This window comes from Colias eurytheme, chromosome 6, assembly GCF_061535395.1.
Source record: "Colias eurytheme isolate Ceu_HAF_F1 chromosome 6, ilColEury1 Martin Lab GWU primary, whole genome shotgun sequence".
Taxonomy (NCBI): domain Eukaryota; kingdom Metazoa; phylum Arthropoda; class Insecta; order Lepidoptera; family Pieridae; genus Colias; species Colias eurytheme.
In genome coordinates, this window is record NC_142985.1 from 9,912,740 (window position 1) to 9,925,669 (window position 12,930).

The 12,930-nt window shown below is 31.8% G+C and overlaps 1 protein-coding gene across 2 annotated transcripts; it reads left to right on the forward strand.

The window, feature by feature from the left end:
* On the forward strand, positions 1-12,104 carry LOC149907952 (protein rolling stone-like). 2 transcript variants are annotated; one of them, XM_090103078.1, is made up of 6 exons: positions 1-161; positions 6,587-6,737; positions 7,128-7,339; positions 9,019-9,159; positions 9,491-9,718; positions 10,832-12,104. In XM_090103078.1, the coding sequence occupies exons 1-6, from the start codon at positions 116-118 to the stop codon at positions 10,981-10,983; spliced, it is 930 nt and encodes a 309-aa protein (XP_089959204.1). In that variant the 5' UTR covers positions 1-115; the 3' UTR covers positions 10,984-12,104. The 2 variants fall into 2 exon arrangements, with proteins under 2 accessions (XP_089959204.1, XP_089959205.1); XM_090103079.1 differs by lacking the exon at positions 1-161 and adding an exon at positions 2,277-2,504.
* Positions 12,105-12,930: the final 826 nt, after the last annotated feature.

Here is a 12,930-nt window from a genome sequence, read left to right on the forward strand (position 1 = left end):
TAATCTATGGCACGGCCTCTGTGGACGTAAGCCCGGGAACGTATTTCAAATAAGGAACTTAAATTTAAGAAAGAAATTTAAGGAATAAATATTAAAAAATAGACTCAGTTTTAAAATGTGCAAACAGGATGTGCTAGTTCCGACGGATACAAATGACCCAGGTAAGTTTGTGTTATTTAATATTGTATTTTTATTTTTTATTATGTAAATAATATATTATGCCCTAAATTTCGTATTATTTCGCAAAACATTTAATGTATATTTCGAGTCAAAAATTAAGTGTACAAGTCCACTTGTACAGTCCAGTTGTTTGAAAAGGTTGGTACTTATATTTTAATTTTTACATATTTTTTAAGTAACATACATTAATATAATGTTTAAATCTAAAATTAATACGTAACAAAAAAAATCATAGGTTGATAGAACCTACTACCAACTTCAAAACTTCAGGAATTATTTCATATGAATCACAATTATATGTGATAAATAAGCTTTTTACATTTCCTTAACTATCTTTAAAAAATTATTCGAATTTTTTCTATTGATGAGGAAAATTAAGGAAATTGACAAAATTTGCAAACATATATGTTCTTTTGGTTCACGAGCCAGTTGCAAATTTCCTCCGAACAAATAATTAATTTATTAAATGGTTGTGAGATAAAGAATAACGTATGGTGGCCGTGACCTGCAGACCCGTTGGAGGGTTGATCTATGCCGACCTTCCAAGGGTTAAAAAATGGTAATACATTGTATCTTCATTTTTCAGATTATGGTTACTCATTAACTTTAAGTAATTAAATTGCAGCAAGTTACAGAATAAGTTGGACACCGAAAAATATTTCTTCGAGAAATATTTCTAGCATATAAAGTTTTGTATGTGCCAAATTTTAGAGCAGGGGGAATAAAAAATACGTAGGTACTTTCAAGGTACAATTTACTGCTCAAGCCTCAACCCTCCAACACATCTGTAGTTCACGGTCACCATGCTTAGTGATACGTTTGTCTTTATATTTTTGAGTATACAATTTTTTTTTTGAAAAAACGAAATTTGTGCTTGACTTGCGCACGCACAAAAAAATATTTCTATAAATCAAATTGTCTATTTTAGAACCAAAAATCTTTTCGAAGGTTGTACAAAAAATATGTTTAGCCTTGATTATTATGTGATTAAAAATTTATACCTTCTTTAAATAGTATTCTCAATTCTGTAATGACTGATGGTAATATCGTAAATACTAAAAAAATGCGTGCTTTATATAGAACTTTTACTTTAAAAAAATTGTTCATAACTTTTTACTGCTTAATCGGAAAAAATATTTTCAGTAAAAAAGAAGGAAATACCTACGTTTTATTAAATTGAAGGATAAAAATAGTACAATCTATATGTTTATAAAAAATTACAAAAGGTATGTAACTCATGAAATAAATAAATATGCCTTTATTAAATTAAATTGTATTACATATAGATTACAAAGATTCGGTAAAAAAATAATAAGTCCAAATCAATAAAATAACAACAAAGATGGGATTTAATTTAAAAGTAAAATAAGTATTATCCATTGCACAGGTAAAACAGTAAACAGAAGAAAAGTTAGGCACATATTTAGTTTAGTCGGTAGATCCCTACTCCCTGCATTCTGCAGGGTGAGTCCGACACCCAGGGCCCTTTCCCCGAGTGCTCTGGGTATGCCTAAATGCATTCTCCACTATAAAAAAGGTACATATTTAGTAGCTTCGTTGTCATAAAGTAGATAGATTGATTGTACATCAAAATATGATTTTTATTTCGTGCTTTAAAAGTTGTTTGTATTTCTGTGTGTAAAAGTGATACATTACCTAATGAAGTATGAAAATACCTACATATTTCGCTATTTGCAATAGGTAGGTACAATACTTTCAATAAATTCAATCTATACAAATTAATATACCTGGAAGAGATCACTCTTTAGTGATAAGGCCGCCCTCTGCGCTAGTCTAGCTATAAGTTTTAGTTTTAAGTAATTTGTATTATTAACTAGCATAGAAAAATGTAATAAATAAATAAATATTCTACGTTTCGTTAGACGTTCGTAAATAGGATCGATATTTTATATTTAAAAAATGTATCTACTAAGTGGCTCGTGGCCGTGGGTCCAGATTTGCGGTCGCGTCAATTGTTCCAAATTAGAAACGCATTTGTTCATATTATTGAGACTCATTGACATTATAGACCGTTAAAAATCCAATTGTTTTATTTACGATACAAAACTGGCGATGTACAGCATAATTGTCGACAAACGAAGCGGGATATTGACATTAGCGGGGAGCGAGGCGCCGCAGTGTGCCGCCAGCGCGCGCATGCGTACCAAGCATTAATGTATCATTTCATTGTAAAAACAACTCGGAAATCTGAGGTTTCGTTTTCGATAACGCTAAAATAAAGTGCTACTTCATCACGACGTCGTTTAAATGTACACGTGTCCGACGCTTCGCGAGAAAGATGAGGCTCCCGAAATTGGATCTATGTAAGTTACACTTGGACTTACTGACCGCTTACTTTGCACAATATAATCTCTTATTTTTAAAACAAAACACGATCTGTTTTGCTAAGCGGTCATAGAAATAAATTCATTGCTATAATATCTACCTATCCTGTACGTTATAACAATACAGGGAAACTTAATTTTCAGGCAGCACAGCATTATCTAATCGTTATTCTATTACTTTTCCTATAAAATGTCCTCTTTACCTTAGTCAAACACGTCATTTAATAATGAATTGACGCATTTAAAATTACGACTACATACGTACTGTTAGTACTTAGATTCAATAAATTATAAAAAATAACATCATCCCTTTGAGTAGGTGCCTGTGTCACACAATCTTTCTTCAAATATGTAAGTGTGAAAATATTTTTTCAATTAATTTGATATGAATATAAAATTAGCCTTAGCATTATCATACGGTCCTCTAAATGAGCATTTGCACATGGGGCCATCACATTAAGCGCATCAAAAGTCACGAGCTGTTATTGATTATCACCCTGTAACATTGCAATGGAGGTGTGCACAGCGTTTTATTTGTAAACAGAGTCGGCGTGCTCATTACAACGCGAACGGTGTTAGTTGTTTTTATGACTGAAAATCTCTGAATTTTCATGTACTTTTGACTTCATAATGACTACGCTTATGATTCAAGTCCTTAGGTTTCGTAATACGAATTTCAGAGTCTTTCGAAATCTTGACTTATCAAAAAGGAAACGTGTTTTCACGTTTGTTTGTTTTTAAGAAAAAATTCTACAAATTATCTATTTCTAAATCGTTTAAATTAATAAGAATGAACCATAAAGCGCGGCACACACGGTGAAGATACTATAATATTTTATGTTAAGATTCTCTAATATAAAATATTACAGTATCTTAAGGTATCCGGTATCAGCGTTCTGACCATCATTTTTCTTTTTGTCATTGCGTACTAAGACCCCTGTAGAACCGCCGCGCCATCCTGTTACAAATGACCCGAAACACTGACACAAAATTTCGGATTAATTAAAATATTCTATTGTTCTTATGATTGTCAAAATTATTATAAACTTCATTAATTAAAACAATGTCCTCATTAGGTACTATGAAAATTTTTACACGTAAGAAAATTCTTGTAACTTGATTACATTTTAAACACTCACTTTACATTTGCGCTTTAAATTCTACAAACAAAACAAATTGCTATGTACACATATATTTCATATACTTACAATCATGTTATGAATATAATCATGTTTTCAATTAAAATTTTCTATTACATACTAACCTTCCGCGGCATTATCACCGTAAATCAATAATGAATCAGCTCCGATCCTCGATCTTTAAATTAGTTGATTAACGATTACGATTGTTTCGCATGGTTTAATAAGGTTGTTTGCATACTAATTGCATCTTCATTACATCTGATACCAGCTGGGTATGCAGGTGGCCTTTGATATCTCCGCTTGACAACAGTTTTCAATTATTAGTAGCTGATCAAACATTGGCGACCACTTGAACTGTCTCGACCATCAATCAACTTTTATGATACAATTAAACTCTATACATTTGTTTTGGTAACAATCCATGCTTAAATATTTTCTGGTTACGTCAATGATTTAAGTGTCGTAGCAAAAGATACAATAACATGTTTATGCCATGGACAATAGACATGCGTATTTTAAAATGGATCCATTAAAATTAGAATCAATGAGATGCATCTTTAATGCACTGATGAGAGAAAGGTGCCTATAATATTCTAAAATTTCTTGCGAAGACTTTTGGCGGACTATATAGGTACTACTCTTTCATACCATTAATATGGAGCTATTTTTTGAAAATAAATCGATATCTCTAGTCAGTCCATTCTTAGCTCAGAGACCAGGAAAGCAGCAAATAGGGGAGCTGTCAGTTTTATGATTTACTCGTCTCCCAACAAGTGACTATTGTGTTTCTTTTATAGCGAATGTACAATAACTATCATCGCAATGTATAACCGCGCAGCATCCGCTCGTCAATGCTATATCTATTGAACTCGCTTCCACGTGACATTGTAAATCGTTTGTGGGTTATTAAAAAATTGTAAACTATAAATCTAATACGTGCCATTGACTGCAATTTACACGGTAGTTGTACGCGAGCAATATAAAAAGATAATATTATTTATTACATTATATTTTTAGGAATAAATTAATATGCTAAGGAAAGGGAGGAAACAACAGTATTTCCTCTAAAATAATATTCCTTTAAATTCGTAATAGTAGTTACGACATAAATATTAATAACTAGCGGTAAGCCCCGGCTTCGCCCGTGGTACATGTTTACGTTTTCTCTACATAAGAACCATCCTCGTACTTCAAGGAATATAATAAAAAAATAATTATCAAAATCGGTTCAGCCGCTCTCGAGTTATGCGCTTACCAACACATTTTGCGATTCATTTTTATATATAAGAAGATTATTTATTGATCATTCACCACATATATTTTAATTAAGCGTGCGCGATATGGATTTTATTGTAATTTGTATGTATTATATTAATAATTGTATTTATGTAATGTGTGTATTATGTAAACATAAAAGTTTACAGTCATTTATATTTTTCCTTATTATAAAGTATTGTCTGAATGTTATGTAATATTTCACTTCTAATTTTGGCTATCAAATAATATGTAGGTACCTATCCTATGTAATGCGAAGCTACATATTTCTGTGACATCGAATTGAACAAGAATAGGATCGCTAGACTTAAAAGCGAGACCACTAAAGGTACAATGAAGTGAGCAATTCGTCTGGCATGTGCTCAAAGATAGAATGATTCAAAGGTCACTTTCAAGTTAACCCCGAGCCTTGACAATCTCGTACTCATGAGAAAAGTAATCTGATTTAATTGGCTCGTATTTAATGAAGGAGGACATTGTAGCTATGCCGTTATCTCGCCGCATAGTAGTTTTGATTAGCTGAATGATTTTATTGATTCATCCTTCTTCATTCGCGAAATCCATACTGTGATAATGTACATACACTTAAAAACGAAATAAAAAATGCATTTCGGAATTAAAATAAATTATAGATACCTACTCATATAAAAAAACGGTTGTTTAAATCGCTTTTGACATAATCCTGTTCGAAGTTTGAAGTGGCGAGAGCCTTGTCGCCATCCAAGATTTTATCTGCAGAATATAAAATAACGGTATATAAAATGAGATACTTTGATTACAATGAAGATTTTGATATTGACTAATCACTTTCTTTTTGCTTTGTTTACAATCCGTGATTTAATCTTTGATTTAGAAAAAGTTGATCACATTCGGATTTTACCGGAAGGAACATGAATAAAATATATTTAGCCTGACTTTAATATTTAAATACATAGCTTATTTGAATGCCTTTTTGTATATTCTGTAGTATATTACCTAACCTATCATTGATATATTTTGACGACCAAAGCACGCACCTTGGAAATCTAATTTTTTTTTTCAATATTTTTACCTTATATTGTCAATGTAACGTTGTTATGGTCAATGTAACGGCTCCATTGCAATTTATATAAAGTACGACATAAATAGAAACTGTGGGAAGAAGTATATTATATTGGAGTATGGTATTGCATGTTGAGACAATTAATGATTTCCTTTTCAACCGACTTCAAAAAACGAGGAGCTTCTCAATCAGACTACTTACTTATTTTTTTGTGTTTGTTAATTCGGCTGGGTGAACCATTAGAATTCATGATTCGTTTTTATTTGAAAGCCTGATCTGTCCGTGCAACGTGTGTTCCCATTTAAAATTTTCCAAATTCTGAAAATATGAAGGCTGTTTAGTGTTCTATTAAATAATAATTATAATGTTTAAGCTTCTCCATAATACATTTCAACTACCTGTATAAAAGTGAAATTTATTTTATTTAAAACAACTTTCAAATTATTATTTGGTGATTACTTAATTATACTAAAAAAACTAATAGATACCTACCTATTTGTCACGAAAAATATATATATAATGAAATTGAAAAATACACTCCTTTTCAAATAATGCGGTTTAACAATTAATGGATCACTAAAACTTCGTTTGTCCCTTTTCAGCGATGAAAAAAATCTGTAAGCCAGCTATGCTGGGACGTATGTGGCAGGCCAGCAGACGAGGCCTGAACCTGGAGCACTCGCCGCCCTACCACTTCGCTTGCAGTCAGTGGCAGACGGGGCACCGACCGGCTACTTTGTATTTAGTTTATAGGTACATAGATTTACATTATCTGTGGCAATGCTCTAGAATTTCCAGTACATTTTTTACATGTTAACTTGACTATAATAAAAATTTTGTTACTCAAGGATGCTTTTGATTCCTGTTGTGTATAATTTGTGGTATTTTTATTAAATATACAATTATACACACTTTATTTTAGTTGAGCCTAATAAATCATTTACATAACCTGTAATTTCAGAAAAAAGTTTGTTTTAAATAATTCAATCATAATATCTATATTTTACAAAACTCAGACAGATTGGGTATTTTCTACAATCTGTAATAGGGACTATTGAGTTCAGTCACCTATGCTATGATTAAACTAGCTTTTAGTATACCTACTTTTTTACGATTCCAATGACAATATCCTTTCGATTTCAGGTGGATATTATTCTTAACAGTATTCTCGATTGGCATATCAAGTTTCATTTGCCAGCGGCTGCCGCGGCTCTACGATGGGCCCAAAGTAGAACTGAATTACTTCAAATGGTTCATATATTTCACTAACTGGGGATACATGCTGATAGTCATACAAGCTGGCCTGGCGCTGGCTGTTGTACATAAGTACAAGAATCAAAAGACATACTGTATACGTAAGTATTGTACCTTCTACAATACACAATTTCGCAATGAATAGTGCCTGGAACAGGTACATAACCACTACCTATAAAAAAAGATTAATTACGAAGGTACATAACACGAAGTACGGTGTTAAACGTCTAATAGGGAGTGACATTTAAACCGTTGGGACTACTCTCAAATATAAAACTCGAGCGAAACAAACAGCACCCATCAATCAATAGCCAAAAGCACGCTATCATTGATAACAATTAAAGCAACAATATGATAGTTTAATTGTTATACAATGTCAAGCGCCTCGCGTGATTTCGTCTGAACATTTCATAGAATTGCGCGAAGACCACAGCCCACAGACAATTAATTCATTGCACGTCGCGTGTGTCTATTGCCATTGAAATAATGTGATCTCGCATGCCTAAACACGTGCTTCATTCATCAAAATCCCCAAGAGTGTGGCATGTTGTTGTGGTGCGATGAGCATTAAGAGATTGTCTAATCGCCCGCTTTGTCTCGCGAATCCACCTTTGTTTGATTGGCTCCTGTTGTTGTTCTATGAGATTTTTTTTTCCGTCCATTCCTTCTTCGTATTTGTACAATATATATATACAAGATATGAACCGAATCAGGTCGATATCCTTTTTCCCCGGACTATCAAATTACTTGACATTTAAACAACAGACGAAAATAAAATATGTATGTATACCTACAATAAAATATCAATAAGCCCAGACTTTTGTCATAGCATGCTCTATATTCATTTTGATGTCACTTGCTTCTTTATGATGATCGAATGCTTCAACCGTTGGCTTCAGCCTTCAACCAACTCGTATGTAACAATACTCTTTGTGAATGAGGGAAGAAAATATTATCTAATACCTTCATTACTTCTAATCGAACCGAACTAACGGAGCTTTCGACATTGATTTGCTCTACTTTTCTACTCATTAGCTAAAACTCAATCATTAGATACGCTTAACGTGATAGATAAAGCTTTTACTTTTAATTCGACCGCGCGTATTTAACCTGTGGGTTAACGATGTGTGCGTCGCGTCGTACTCATATTGTCAATTAGACGACTAGCTTCAAGCGCCTTTCCTACTGCTACTTTACTACCGCACTAATAAATCAATGTTTTCCGGTCGAATAATTCATACAATCATGCCCATTTCAATACGCATGGGACAGGGAAGAGCTCAGTTCCTCATGAAGCGTGCTGACAGGGGAGAGACTCGACTCGTGACGCATTTGATTGAAACCATTTCGCGTCAATTAAACTAGCCGAGTGGGACGTTAGCCACAATTATCCTTATTGGTTCCTCATTCCTATTGACGTGCGAGCCAATATCGCTAACAAATAACAATTGGAGCTATGTGGGCTTGTTGTGCTTGTATATTTTGTTTTCGACTTATTTTACAGTTTACTGACGTAAAGTGACGTCAATTGCAATTCAGAGTAAATTATGAAGAGAAGAGATGATTAATGAAATCTTTATTGAAATAAAATTAATTTTTATTATTTATCTATTAGTTTGAACTATTTATTAAATCTTTTCCATCACACTCAAACATCAGAATTATAAATCAAAGAAGAAAAATCGTAGATACCAAAGAAACATCGAACTTCAATAAAAAGAAAACCTAGATCGATCTAGCAAATTAACAAAAATATATCTTTAATGTTTCTGCTTTCCAGCTTGCGATGATGAAGAGATACCTCTACCACGACGCCAGAAGACGCCTCTTATTTGCCGCGTCTACTGGCTAGCTCACAATATTGCTACAGATCTGGCTTTTGTGATCACTCTCGTGTATTGGACCCTAGTTCATGACCCCAGTAAGTAGCATTTAAATAAATAAACCTTAGAAATAAAAAAATCGGACGTTTTTTTACAAAGCTACCTAGGCAATTTTTTTCCATGGCAAAAGAAAATTGTTTTAATTACTCAACATCATTTCTATAATACACCTCGCTGGGTAAATCTTTTAATTCTTTGACGTGTCGGTCACACGAGCTTTTCTTTCACCGATTATAGGAAAAAGCATATACATATATACATTAATTAATACTGATATGCCAATAGAGACAATATGAAAAACATCTATTTAACTAAATTTTTAACTTTATAAACAAAAAATTACAATTTGAACAATATCTAACTCTCCAGAAATCCACGAAATCAACGCACTAAACATCCTAGTGCACGGATGCAACTCACTCGTCATGATCGTGGAGTTGCTGGTCACCGCGCACCCGGTCCGCGGCGCGCACGCACTGTTTGGTGCGGGCGCGGGACTGACTTACGGGATATTTAGTGCCTTGTACTGGGCGCTTGGTGGAACAGATAGGATTGGCTTGCCAGCCATTTATCCAGCGTTGGATTGGAATAAGCCAGGTAATAAAGACGTTGACGTTGATATCAAAAATGATAATGAAAATGTACACTTTATCATAGCTTTAGGACAAAAGTTAATTAATGTTAAGTCTAAAATAATTGACACACATTTACATTAAAGTAAATTATGTATAGGTTATTATATTGTAGTAAAATTTATCTTGTATGTTATAACTAGTAAAATTTTCGAGATCTAAAATTAATATTAAGCAGTTGATTAGGTGATTAATCAACATAATTCCCTACCTTACCTTCTTCCATAAGCACGTACATCAAAAATATTTCGAATAATTCTAAGAATTAAAAAAAACAGCAAAACAATTTAATACGATGCTCCGTTGGTATCCTGTGATTCATAAAGAAATAGACACCTACATAAAAACAAAATTTGATATTGATCGACGCGGCACGGTATAAAATAACAACATATCGAATTTGCAACCTAGATGTTCTTTTTGTTTCGTATTTTTATAATGCTTTATTGCATCCTTGCAAAATTATTTGTCAATCAAAGATAGACGATTCAAAAACAGCTTTGTATATTTTATGAATTATTTAATTATCTGCACTTATAACATTATTACAAAAATGAAAGATATTAATTTTTATATTTTTATAATGGATAACTCTCTCCGAAAATTGAACTCATCTAAAAGCTACATTATTACTGAGTTAAATTGCTACCATTGTTTATGGGAGTTTCGTTTATTTTTATATCTTCTCCAGCCGCCTATAAAATGGATATTATGCGTGACTTTTTAACATTATTGTTTTTATTATCTATAGAATACAAAAAATTGAATCATTATTAGTACTTATGATTATTATCCATTTATTATCAATTAAATGAACAATAGCGCATGATTAGAAACACTTGTTTTTTTATAATCCTTATACAAACAATTGATTTGCTTTCATTTTCCATGATAAGCGCAGTCTCATTTAAATTCCATACCATTGTATATCTGAAAAACCAATGAAACTAAAATATTTATAAAGCGCCCATCGTGATAATATACAAAATTATTGCATTCAAATTTTATTGACTAATAAACAAAAATACTCTAATAAACGATTTTTATTTTATATTATATATTATATATTCGTTCGCAGGTTCAGCGTTCGGTTTCGTAGCGCTATGTGCCGTAGTTATGATATTCGTGCACGGGGTTGCTACTCTCCTGGCCTTACTGCGCACGAAACTCGCCGCAAGGTTGCGACCCTCTAGCTCACACCTCGACAAGTTCACACTGCCCACTCACTGAAGGTTAAGGAAACGGGACTAGACTGTAATCGTATGAATAATTGTTATTGTTCAGTATTCTTTAGAAATTGGTAAACTGTGGTTTTCATTTCTCCTATATGCTGGTGAAAGAGCATAACAGCGCAAGGCGATATGAGGCGTCAAAACACGGCGTCTTTTTAATTATTTTGCTAGAATCTCATCTCATTGAATTGAATATTAATACATTTATATTGTAGCTAATAAACTGCGCCAATTTTTTATTGTATTTCAGAATGGGAAAATGTTTTTTGAATGAAATCTAAAGCATTACGAATGTTTTAGTTAGATTAATAATATATTTGCATGTATATTTATGAATTTTATCATTATAATATGGTTCGAATTCTATAATATTTTTTTAACCATACTTATTTATATGCATGCACATAATATATTAGTCCAAATCTCCACTGTTTTCTGTATTGCTATTTTATTTTTTAATTGTTACATTTTTTTTAATAGTCAATACTCAATTTTCTTCATACGCCTAGACTGGAGATTGTTCACTTCACAAACAAATGTACAATACAAGATGATTTTAACATAACATTTTTATCACCATAGAATTTAGATATTGGTTTGAATATTTCAAGAAATAAAGTTTGTATTTTAAGTTCGGACAGCTGCCATTATATTAAATTTATTAAAAAGCATTTAAATAGGTAGGTATGATATAATGTGATATTATTAAAGTTCCCCAAAATATGTTTTAAGCATATTACCAGTATTCCTTAGATAATAAGCCCCTTTAAGTAAGATTTAAAGAATTGTTTTAAAAGTATAATTATTGTCAATTACATTTACTAGACTATTTGTCCATTTGTCCACAAATCTGCATTGAATCTCAAAAGCGGCATAAGTTTTCGACACTAGGTAAATAATAAATCGTGAATTACCGTCATAGGTACTCCTACGTATTACCATTACGTAGTTAATATTTAGTATTATGATTCCCTTAAACAATCACCTTATATCCAACTTACATAAGTGTGTAAGACACATTTTTTTTAATAAGGCAAATGTTTTTGATCGATTATTTTTATGATAATGAATGCATTTAAAACGAAAGTACAAAAACAGATATCTTCTTGCATACATACATGTACAATGTAGGTACATATATACTTTTACTAGGCCCTTTGAAAATTTATTCTGCAATTAGCGATTATCACGTGTTAACATTAAGTATTCATTTAGATTACACAATGCTAGTGCCGTTTCAGTATAATAATAATTGTAACTAGTTGTATGCAGCTCAAAGCGGACTGTAGTTGTAAATGACGTTGTGAAAAGTAATTGTATGAAGTGTTTAGGAAAATTGAATCGTATGTTTAGTGGAGTAAAGCTTAATATTGAATTAATGTAATAAAATCATGTAATTATTATAAAATGTCTATAATTTGGTGTATAGCATGTGGAATAGCTTAGAATTTTGGTAACAAGTAAATTGTTTCATGTATCAATAAAATGGGTGGTAATTTTTCAAACTTTTAGAAAATTAAGATTAATAAAAGTGTGGTTGAATAAATTTTGTAATTATTATAAATATCTTCACAATAAAGAACATGTTCGTCATCTATTAACCTAAAATAATATAAACCAATGTAATAAACAATGAGATGAAAGCCCGAAAAGCGCTTTGAGCTTTTTTTATTACACACTTCCGATATCAAGTCGGAAATCTTCTCTAAAAATTGTCACCTATTTTGTGGCATTTAATAATAACAATCTTAGCAAAATTTAATAGGCAAAGCCAAAAAATATTTCCAATAACAAACAAATTGCGAATTAGCTAAATTTTATATTTTTTAAAAATTAATTAATATGTCCTATATTAAACTCAAAAAATTTCATTTATCATTTTTAAATAAATGTAATTAATTTACCTACTCAACTTAAGAGAAGATGGAACGTAGGTACATATTTT